Below are 12,214 nucleotides of genomic sequence, written 5' to 3'. Positions count from 1 at the left end.
AATCAACTAACTAATCAACCAACCAATCAACTAATCAATCAACTAATCAACTAACTAATCAACTAACCAACCAATCAACTAATCAACCAACTAATCAACCAATCAACCAACGAGCCAACCAACTAATTAACCAACCAATCAACTAACTAATCAACCAACCAACCAATCAACTCGTCATGGCAGATTACGTCAGCGGCTCCAGTCGAGACATGTACCATGCTGTTGGAGAATGCAGTTACGATTGAAGATGTTGATGACGACCTCGAGGAAGAAATGTTCCACGAGTGCTCCCGATATGGAAAGGTGTGTGTGCTTGGTTGGTTGGTTTGTTGGCTGGTTGGTTGGTTAGATGGTTGGTTGGTTGGTTGGTTGGTTGGTTGGTTGGTTGGTTAGTTGGTTGGCTGGCTGGTTGGTTATTTGGTTGGTTGGTTGGTTGGTTGGCTGGTTGGGTGGTTAATTGGTTGGCTGGCTGGCTGGCTGGCTGGCTGGTTGGTTGGTTGGTTGGTCATTATCATCATCATCATTTTCGTCATCACTATCATCATCTTTATCATCATCACTATCATCATCATCATCATCATCACTATCATCATCGACCCCAGGTTTTAAAAGTCTCCATTCAGCCCGGCAAAGTGGACGATGACGTCAAGATATACGTCAGATACACCAGCGCTAGCGGTAGTGATGATGATGATGACGATGATGATGATGATGACGACGATGATGGTGGTGGTGGTGGTGATAATAATATTAATAATAATAAATAATAATAAATTAAAATTATGATGTTAATAATAATAGTAATAAATATTTTAAATCTCTGTCCACTTAATCACTCTTTATAACAACAATAATAATAATAATAATATCAATAGCGATAGTAACAATATTAATAATAATGATAATTAATAATAAATTAAAATTATGATGTTATTAATAATAATAGTAATAATAAATATTTTAAATCTCCGCCCACTGACTCAACCACAGAGGCTCGGGTAGCCATCACGAATTTAAGTGGCAGGTTCTTCGCCGGTCGACAGGTCATGGCCAAGTTTAGTGACCATGAAATTCAGGTCGAAGGTCAAATCGAGTGAACCCTTGACCTGCTGAGATGTCAAAGGTCGGAGGGGAGGAATTTTTCTCCTAACACTTATTAGTGGCGAATTTTGGCGATAATTTTATTAAGAGGACGGTGTTGATGATGATGGTAATAATAATAATTAGCGTTATAATTATTATCATTATAATTGCCATTATTATTATTATAATTTTTATTATTTTAATACAAATGACAACAATGATGATGATGATGATGATAGTAGTTAAAAATATCTGATGGTTTTAATTTTATCCTCATTTATAACGATTGTTAATAATAATTTTAATAAAATATAATTATAACAATAATAATAATAAAAATAATAATAATAATAATGATAATACTGACAGGTTGTCGCGTTTGACATTCTTATCTTAGTGGTACTATGTATTATTATTTTTATGATAATTTATTATTATCATTGTAATCTGAAATAAACTTTTGAAATATTTTCGAGTGATATTTTCAAAACTGGTTGTGTATATTGTATATATAATTATATATAAGATGATAAATTGAAAATTTTTGAAACGTTAACTTTTGCCCGATTGCTAGTCTCCGGGCAGTTGTGCAACTAAAAATCAACTTAGGCTTTAAAAATAAACAAAAACACGGTAAATAATTGTTAGGGTAGTAAAAGGTATTCCATAAATTACGATTAAAAACATCAAATCAAACTAATTTAGAGTCAGTTATTAAGGATTCAATAAGAAAAAACAAAATGGCTTTCACCGTGCTCTGCCTGACCGTCGTCAGATGGGTTCCAGTTGTATTTGTCGTTCTGCTCTTCGTCTGGTCCACATACGCCTACATCGTCCAGATGTGCCTCTGTGAGTAGTGATTCCTTCTAATTAGGCAGATTGGGGATCAATTTCATTGTAATGTTTCTAAATGTCAACTTAAATAACTAATAACACCCTGTCCTGCTTCTACCTTTCAAGCAACACATATTTAAAATTTAATAACTTTTTAAAAAATTAAAAATAATTTTGAAAATATAGTTTTAGATCCAACTCTAAAATCTAAATGTAACAGGGTCTTTCATACAAAGAAGTAAAAGTCACAAAAGTTGAAAGAAAAAAAAATCTAAAAATAACTCACAAAGATTCGTTGTTTCAAACACGTTTAAGCGGACTCTATAGGGTCCGTTTTAGGGTTAAACTACACTAGTATTAAATCTAAAGCGACTAGTGTCTACATACACATGTATGTAGACACATACACATGCACACACACACAAAAACATAAAAGCATAAGTAAGATGTATGTGTATGTATGTATGCGTTCTTAAAGCACCATTCGGGCGTGTCTACTTACCTCTCTTTAATGTTCTTTCTTGAAAATAATTCTAAAAAATATTTCTCAGATATGGTCACAGATCTTGTCGAACGAAGTGGGTGTCACACACACACACACACACACACACCACACACACATACTTTCATACATACATGCATACATACAAACAAACACACATGTATACATACATGCACACATACACACAAACAAACATACACACATACAAACATACATACAAACATATGGACATACAGTCTTCTACATAGTGATCTTCAGCGTATTGCTGTTCATGTGCATCTGGTGCTTCATAAAAGCCATCTTCACTCCAACGGCTGGAGTTCCATTCCAAGTTGGATGTTTGATTGATTGATTGATTGATTGATTGATTGATTGATTGATTGATTGATTGATTGATTGGCCAATCAACCAACCAATCACCAACCAACCGACGAATCAATCAACCAACGAATCAATCAACCAATCAATCAATCAATCAATCAATCACCAATTAACCAACCAACCTATCACAGTACTTCTTGACTGCAGACGAGAAGGATCAGGCTGAGAAGGGCAAGGCCGAATGTAAGGAGGTCGTGGAGAACAAGGGCATCAAGCTGAGAGTTCAAGGTCGAACTGTCAGAGGATGTAGGTTCAGTGAGTGAATGAATGGATGGATGGATGAACGGGTGATTGAATGAGTGAATGAATTAATGGATTGATTGATTGATTGATTGATTGATTGATTGATTGATTGATTGATTGATTGATTGATTGATTGATTGATTGATTGATTGATTGATTGATTGATTGATTGATTGATTGATTGATTGATTGATTGATTGATTGATTGATTGATTGATTGATTGATTGATTGATTGATTGATTGATTGATTGATTGATTGATTGATTGATTGATTGATTGATTGATTGATTGATTGATTGATTGATTGATTGATTGATTGATTGATTGATTGATTGACCAGGCGTACGATTTTGTGAGGCATGCCAATGCATCAAGCCAGATAGGACGCACCACTGTTCTAACTGTCAAAAGTTAGTTGGGTGGTTGGTTGACTGATTGGTTGATTGATTGATGGGTTGACTGGTTCTTCCAGTTCTTCATTTATTCATCATTCATTCATTCATTCATCGATTGATTGATTCATTCTTTCGTTCGCTAATTCATTCAAGGGTTCACATATTTCTTCGTCTAATAGTTTTATTCATTCGTTCGTTAATCAAGTTAAATTTTCTTTTCCATTCATTCATTCATTCATTCATTCATTCATTCATTCATTCATTCATTCATTCATTCATTCATTCATTCATTCATTCATTCATCCATTCATTTATTCATTCATTCATCCATCCATTCATTCATTCATCCATCCATTTATTTATTCATTATTCATTTATTCATTCTCAGATGTGTGTTGAAGATGGACCACCACTGCCCCTGGTAGAATTCACCATCATTATAACCGTCATCATTATCACCACCACCATAATAATCATCGTCGCCATCATCATCACCACCATCGCGATCATCATCACCATTATCGCGATCATCGTCATTAGGATCAACAACTACGTCATCATTATCATCACCACCACCATCATCATCATCACCACCACCGTCACGACCATCATCATCACGATCATCACCACCACTGCGTCATCATCATCATCACCACCCTTTAATCACGATCATCATCACCACTATCACGATCATCATCACCATCACCACCATCATCATCATCATCACCACCAGGATCAACAACTGCGTCTGCTACAGCAACTACAAGTTCTTCTTCCTCTTCCTCATGTACTCCTTCCTCTTCTGCCTTTTCATCGCGGCCACCAGCTGCCAGTACTTCGTCAAGTTCTGGACGGTAGTGACGATGATGATGATGGTGGTGGTGATAGGGGTCTTGGTGGTAGTGGTGGTGGTGATGATGATAGGTTGATGATGATGATAGTGATGATGATGATGATAGTGATGATGATGATGATAGTGATGATGATGATGATTTCTATTCTCAATCTTTCCTCCACTCCCCCTTCACGCTTCCACTCCGGACCTTCATGGGACACTTATTCAAATAATAATAATAACAATAATAATAATAATAATAAATAATAATAATAAATAAATAAATAAATTATTATTTATAACAAATATATTATTATTGATAATGATGATGATAATAATACCAACAATAACAACAAAATCAATAATTACGATAATAATAATAACAACAATAATAATAAATAATAATAATAATAATAAATAATAATAATAAATAAATAATTAACAAATAATAATAAATAAATAATAAGATGGACCTGTCGATAGAGGGCTACGGCAAATTCAACATCCTCTTCCTCTTCTTCGTCTCCATCATGTTCACCATCAGTCTGCTCACCCTGCACTCCTACCACTCCTATCTTATTACCGTCAATAGGACCACTCTAGGTATCACTTTCTCTCTCTCTCTCTCTCTCTCTCTCTCTCTCTCTCTCTCTCTCTTTCTTTCTATCTTTTTTTTTCTTTCATTCTCTTGGTTGGTTTCTCCTTTTTTTAACTACATTCTCAGTCTGTCTGTCAGTCATTCTTTCTGCTTTTTCTTACTCTTTCTGTGTCTCTTATTGCTCTCTTTTCTCTCTTTTCTTCTATCTCTCTCTCTTTCTCTCTCTCTTTCTCTTTCCCTCCCTCTCTCTCTCTGTCTACTTTTAATTTACTCCTTTGTTGAATTAGTTTGTTATTTTTCGCGGTTTTTGTTCTTCTACCATTTCAACCTCGTTTCAACTGTCAGTTCTTAGTTTCCTTTCGTCGACCTACTCTGTTGCGTTGTAATCAGGATTCGGTGATGGAGGTCGTTCGTTCGTGGTGGTGGTGGTGGTGTTGGTGGTGGTAGTAGTGGTGGTGGTAGTAGTGGTGGTGGTGGTGCCCCTCTGTATAACTGGTGTCCTCTAGTTCACTTAATGGTTTTTTGTTATTTGGCGAATTTTGCGTTTGCTCGCTGGCTTGTATTTTTTTATTTTATTTTTTAGTTTTATTTTATGTTCATTCATTTATTTATTCGTTCGTTCGTTAGTTCGTTCGTTCGTTCGTTTATTTATTTATTTTTGTGAGGTCATCATCACCATCATTTCAGTCGTTAGATCCGCGACCGGAAGATGATTCAGCAGCGTCATCATCATCATCACCGTTATCGCGATCATCATCATCATTATTACAACAATCATCATCATCATTGAATCAATCATTACAACAACAACAACGACAATCATTAATATCATACCAACAACAACTGCTATCATCATCACAACAACAACAGCCATTATCATCACAACAACAACAATCATCATCATCACACCAACAACAATCATCATCATCACACCAAAAACGACAATCATTATCATCGCAACAACTACAACGACAATTATTGTCGTCTTTAAACCAATCATCATCATCACCGCTACACCAACACCAACAACAATCGTCATCAACCTCGTCATCGCCAGCAATGATGGCGAATGTGAACGTCCTACTCTTGTTCGTTGTCGCCTGTTGCATGGGCCTCGCTATTTTTGTTCTTTGGTTCTTCCACGTTGAACTCGTCGCCAAGAATCAGACGACCCTGGGTTTTTATTTTATTTAGTGTCTTTTTGTTTTTTGGTTTATTTAGTGTCTTTGGTTTTTTGGTTTATTTAGTGTCTTTTTGTTTTTTGGTTTATTCGGTGTCTTTGGTTTTTTTGGTTTATTTAGTATCTTTGGTTTTTTTTGGTTTATTTAGTTTTTTCCGTTGTTTATTTAGTTTTTTCTGTTGTTTATTTGGGATTTTTAGTTTTCTGATTTTTTTGTGGTTTATTTAAGGTTTTTGGTTTTCTGGTTTACTTCGTTTTTTTTTGTTTATTTAGGATTTTTGGTTTACTCATGATATCTATGGGCTTATTTAGGATCTTTGGTTTTTGATTTATTTAGAGTTTTTGGTGTTTCATCAACTTCATCACATCGTCTTCGTCATCATCATCACATCACAATCATCACATCATCATGTCAATCATTGCCATCACGAACATCGTCATCATCATCACCATCAGAGTCACTGAGGGCTCCAGTCTTTAGGTCAGGACCCGATAAGAACGCTTACAACAGGGGCTGTCGGAAGAACTTCATCGAGGTCTTCGGTAGGTCACCACTCCTTTGGCTCCTGCCCGTTTTCACCGAGTGAGTATTGATGATGATGATGAGAATGATGGTGGTGTTGGTGGTGGCTATGATGGAGGTAATGTTGGTGATGTTGATGGAAGTGAAGGTGATGATGAGGGTGATGGAGGTGATGATGGTGATTGAAATGATGATGATGATGGTGAAGGTAATGATGGTTGAGATGATGATTGAGGTGAGGTGATGATGATGATGGTGAAGGTGACGAAGATGGTGATGATAGTCGTTATCATCATTATTCGTTAATTGATTTGTGATTATGATAATGATTGTTGTAACAACAACTTAATCATCATCACTACCACCACCGACAACAATAGCATCATCATCATAACCCAAACAGTATGGGGGACGGAGTGACATTCACCGCCAGAATCTCCCCAATTCCTATTGGCTACAGGACCATGGACCTGACGACAGCGCCAGCCAATAGCAACGCGCCATCAGCGATCAACGTGACCATGACGCCGAAAGTCGAAACGCAATTGGTCCACGTCCAACCAATGAGGTGCGCTGTGGCTCTTGTATTATTATTATTGTTATTATTATTATTATTGTTATTATTATTATTATTATATTTATTATTATAATTATTAGATAACTTTCTTCTTAATTTCCGTCTTTCATCTTTATTCAATCTATCAATCAATCAATCGATCAAATCAAATCAATTCAATTATTGCTAATGAAAAAGAACACATTCATCATAAAAAAGTTAAAGCCATGCTGCACACAGTTGATGAATTAATTAGATAATTCATTAGATTAATTAATTAGATAATTAGATACTACAGCTACACAATGGTAGCTGCAGATCTTAAAAAGTACTTTGGTCCAGTCGCAACTCTCAGATATCCGACATCTGACTGACTGACCTGGATTGGAAAACCCTGGATGAGCTGATAGCTTAGGCCCAAACATTCGATCATTAAAAAATCTTGATAATTAATTGATAAGAGTTTAAAAGGATTATAAAAATCTATTGGACTAATTTCAAACGCTCTAATTAAAATTACTAATTAATGGCCAAGATAATTGATTGATAAGATAATTAATTGATAAGAGTTTAAAAGGATTATAAAAACTAATTTCAAACGCTCTAATTAAAATTACTAATTAATCTTTAAAAACTTCTGGCCAAGATAATTGATTGGTGCATGATATTTATTCATCATTATTATTATATTTATATATTTATCTGTGTATATATTTATGAATCTGATTTTAGTTTTTTTTTGAGTTTCAATAAAAAAAGTTTCCATTATTATTATTATTGTTGTTATTATTATTATTCGCCACTACAACAGCAACTTGACAACAACACCGACCAAGAACAGCAACAACAACAAGGAATACACGTTGTTAGAGGGACGAGACGAAGAAGGTATGGATGAATGAATGAATGAATGAATGGATGAATGAATGCATGGATGGATGAATGGCTGGATGTTTTGTGTGGTGGATGAATGAGTGAGTGAATGAATGGATGAATGAATGAATGCATGGATGGATGAATGGCTGGATGTTTTGTGTGGTGGATGAATGAGTGTGTGAATGAATGGATGAATGAATGCATGGATGGATGAATGGATGAATGCATGGATGGATGAATTCATGGATGGATGAATGAATGGAAGGAAGTTTTGTGTGGTTGACCGAAAGAATTTTATGAATGAATATATTATGGATGGATAAAAGAATGCGTGGGTGAATAGATGACGGAATGGATGGATGGATGGAGAGACGGACAGAGGAATGGACGAATGAAGGAATGGATGGATGGACAGAGGAATGAATGAATGAATGGATACATTGATAAAAAAATAGATTAAATTAATTATTTTTTAATTAATTTGTTAAATAATTTAATTATATAATTTTTTTAGAGCCAAAGTTTCCTGTGAGGGTAGAGAAAATGACAAGGTTTATGTGAGGCAGCAGACCATATATAGACAACAAAATTTATTATTTCATTTGTTTATTTATTCGTGTTTTCATTCATTCATCCATTTGTTTGTATGTTCATTCGTTCGATCGTTCGTTCCTTCGTTCGCTCGTTCGATCGTTCGTTCCTTCGCTCGTTCGTTCGTTCGTTCATTAGTTTATTCTTCAAATTAACGTTCATTTTTTCGCTCATTCATTCAACCATTCGTTCGTTTGCTTTTTTTCATTCATTCGTTCATTCGTTCACTCGTCCATTCATTCGTTCTTTCATTCATTCATTCGTTCGTTCGTTCATTTTTTGCTTATTTATTATTTATTTATATATTAATTATTCAATTATTTATACTTAATATGTTCACTGATTCATTCATTCATTCATTCTTTTATTTGTATGTTTTTGCATACCATCATTCATTCTTATTTTAATGAATGGCTGACTGAATGAACGAATGAATGAATTAATTAATTAATTAATTAATATTTTAATATTTTAATTGGGAATGACCTTTAACCTTTAATTTGTCGCTAATTAGTACCATCACTCAATTGTAATAACTTTCTTTGTTTACTCATTCATTTTGTTCATTCCTTCGTTTATTTATTCATTCCTTCGTTCGTTCGTTCATTCATTCATTCGTTCATTCATTCATTCATTCATAGTTTCATATTAATTCATTTTTATGTAAATTTGTAGAACATACATAACATTTCTCTCTCTTTCTCTCTCTCTCTCTCTCTCTTTCTCTCTCTCTCTCTCTCTTTCTCTCTCTCTCTCCTCTCTCTCTCTCTCTCTCTCTCTCTCTCTCTCTCTCTCTCTCTCTCTCTCTCTCTTTCATTCACTTCCTTCTATACTGCAGAGTTGTTTGTTAAGTTAGAATTAAGTTAAAATTATGAAAAGGAGTAATTAAATGAATGAATGAATGATTGATGGAATGAATGAATGAATAAAAAGTTATCGAAAACCCGATTTTTTGTTTCTTTTTTAAAGACAACAAAAAAACAAATAAAATTATTCATTTATTTAAAATGTAGTATTATCGGCATGCTGCTTCGATTAAATTTTAAGGTCGTCTGGTTTGGTTGCACCGTGACCAGGTTCGAATACGACCACCGCCTGTCGTAAACTTCTTGTGTTGTGTGTGTGTGTGTGGTGCGTCAATCAATCAATCAATCAATAAGCTTATAAAGCGCTATTTCCGTGATGTTCAACAGCGCTCCTCAATGAATTTTGCAAACAGATGGGTCTTGAGATCCGCTCTGAGCTTCGTAAGTGATGGAGAAGTAATCAGAGAAGGAGGTAGAGAGTTCCAGAGAAAAGGGCCAGAAAAAGCATAAGCAGCTTTAGCAGAAGAGTGTTTAACACGAGTTAAGAAGAAGTGACAACAAGAAGAAGATCGTAAACCGGGGCGTTTAGGTTCAATTAATATATCTGATAAATACTTAGGAAATAATTTAGATTGAGGCCTCTACATAAATGTGCGAATTTTTAAAATTATTCTATATTTTATAGGTAGCCAGTGCAAGAGAACAAAATGTGGAGATATGTGAGAAAAGAAAGGGGCACGAGCAACTAGACGAGCAGCTGAGTTAAAAGCTTTACTTGAATGATAGAGTGTAGAATCAGGAAGACCATAGTAGAGCGAGTTACAATAACCAATCCTAGATAAGACTAACGAAGTAACAAGAAGGAGAAGAGTAGGATCGTCAAGAAAAGGCACAAGTTTTTTTATTCTACGTAGTTGAAAATAAGAAATTTTAGAAGCACTATTAATCTGAGAAGAAAGAGACATAGTAGAATTAAAGATAAAGCCTAGACTACGAAACTTGTGAGAAACATCAAGAGTTTAAGTCAGGTAAGGTAATAGGAGGAATAGTAATAGAGTGTTTAGATTTATTAAAACGAATTAATTCAAATTTAGAAGGATTAAGTTTAAGACATATAGAGTCATAGACTAAGCGATAAATGAAAAAAGACATAGAGATTGATTATGAAGAACATTATTGAGATTAGATGGAGGAAAAGAAGTATAAATATAAGAATCATCAGAGTATAGTTGACAAGTGAAAGAAAAATTATTAATAATACGAGGTAGTTTAGAAGTATAGAGTATAAATAGAAATTATAAAAATTATTCACAGAGTATAAATCATTTTTATATAAATTATTGTTGAAATTGAAGCTTCGGTCGATCGTTTGTTTGAGTTTGTTGAAAAAAAATTTAAATATTCTAATTTGCTAATATATCAAATTTAAACTTTAACATTAGTTCGGAAAGCAATTTCATCCAACAAAGCAACAATACAACCCACAAACAAAATACAAAAGGTCACTAGAATTCCCTCTTGTTCATTCCACAAAGTCTCCGTGGAGAGACAAAGTTATTTGTCTCTCCACGTGGACAAATACCTTCTTGGGCTTCGGTTGTTTTCTTTATAATTTAAATCCAGTTTTAGGATGTTTGATTATTTTAACAAATGATGATTTACAGGTTTAAACAAGTTTGACAAATTTTAATATACATTTGACTGAAAATGAATTAGAAGTAGGAATTTCGGGATTCCTAAAATATTTTCATTGGGATTGAGCTCGCTGAATCAAAATCAAGATTGAGCTTACCCAGTTTTAATTTAAACAGAAATAAATTTAGCAGAAGGTAAGGAGTGTTCATTATTATCCCAATCACTCGGTTGATTGGCTGCGTTGCCGGCTACGTTGCTCGTCGTTACATAGCTCTGAGTTTCGATACTGTTCCGATACCGTCTCGACATTGTCTCGACACTGTCTAGTCTCGAGGATCGCTAATTGATGATAACAGCAAAAATTTATTAACCAAATAATTTTAGAAAGCAGTATTTAGCGAAAGTCAACTAACGACTTAGTTCATATTGGCTGAATTTGGCTGCCACGAATACGGTTAATGAGTTTTAGTAAAGAAGTCTTTACAATTAATCAATTAAAATTAATTTATTTATATTTTAACGTTAATAACTAAAACGAACCAAGTGAGCAAAATGATAAAAACATTCCTCTATTTTTGTTACTGCAAGTTTTTTTTACCATTTATAATGTTACCTTTTATAAGTTAAGTATATGTTAATAAGCATGAAATTATATATAATGGTTATTTTGCCGCGGTTTTCACAATCTTTATCTTCCTTTTTCTGGCCCTTTTCTCTGGAACTCTCTATCTTCTTCTCTGACTCTTTCTCCAACCTTACAAAGTTCAGACCCATCTGTTTGCAAAATTCATTGAGGAGCGATGTTGAACTTCGGAGAAATAGCGTTTTATAAATTGATAGATAGATAGATAGATAGAGATAGATAGAGATAGATAGAGATGGATGGATGGATGGATGGATGGATGGATGGATGGATGGATGGATGGATGGATGGATGGATGGATGGATGGATGGATGGATGAATGGATGGATGGATGGATGGATGGATGGACGGATGGATGGATGGATGGATGGATAGATTGATAGATTGATAGATAGATAGATAGATAGATAGATAGATAGATAGATAGATAGATAGATAGATAGATAGATAGATAGATAGATAGATAGATAGATAGATAGATAGATAGATAGATAGATAGATAGATAGATAGATAGATAGATAGATAGATAGG

At 34.3% G+C, this 12,214-nt stretch overlaps 2 protein-coding genes across 2 annotated transcripts in view; one reads left to right on the top strand and one right to left on the bottom strand.

Annotated features, from left to right (window-relative positions):
• Positions 1-1,823: 1,823 nt before the first annotated feature.
• Positions 1,824-6,639, top strand: HELRODRAFT_187664 (hypothetical protein; the record flags this gene model as incomplete). The annotated part of the gene is made up of 9 exons (XM_009033717.1): positions 1,824-1,932; positions 2,469-2,495; positions 2,656-2,750; positions 2,932-3,046; positions 3,385-3,454; positions 3,828-3,860; positions 4,173-4,293; positions 4,742-4,877; positions 6,509-6,639. 9 exons carry the CDS (start codon positions 1,824-1,826, stop codon positions 6,637-6,639), a joined length of 837 nt encoding a protein of 278 aa, XP_009031965.1.
• A 2,994-nt stretch (positions 6,640-9,633) lies between these two features.
• Positions 9,634-12,214, bottom strand: part of HELRODRAFT_182999 (hypothetical protein) — a gene marked incomplete at both ends in the record, with an annotated part of 4,385 nt that continues 1,804 nt past the window's right edge. Inside the window, 2 exons of the mRNA XM_009033716.1 lie at positions 9,634-9,706; positions 11,653-11,813. Of these exons, the coding sequence (XP_009031964.1) occupies positions 9,634-9,706; positions 11,653-11,813 (234 nt within the window). The remainder of the gene's footprint in view (positions 9,707-11,652; positions 11,814-12,214) is intronic.

This window comes from Helobdella robusta (genome assembly GCF_000326865.2).
Source record: "Helobdella robusta unplaced genomic scaffold HELROscaffold_96, whole genome shotgun sequence".
Lineage (NCBI taxonomy): Eukaryota > Metazoa > Annelida > Clitellata > Rhynchobdellida > Glossiphoniidae > Helobdella > Helobdella robusta.
Note: the sequence above shows the minus strand (reverse complement) of the source record. Positions and strands in the feature narration are given on the sequence as shown.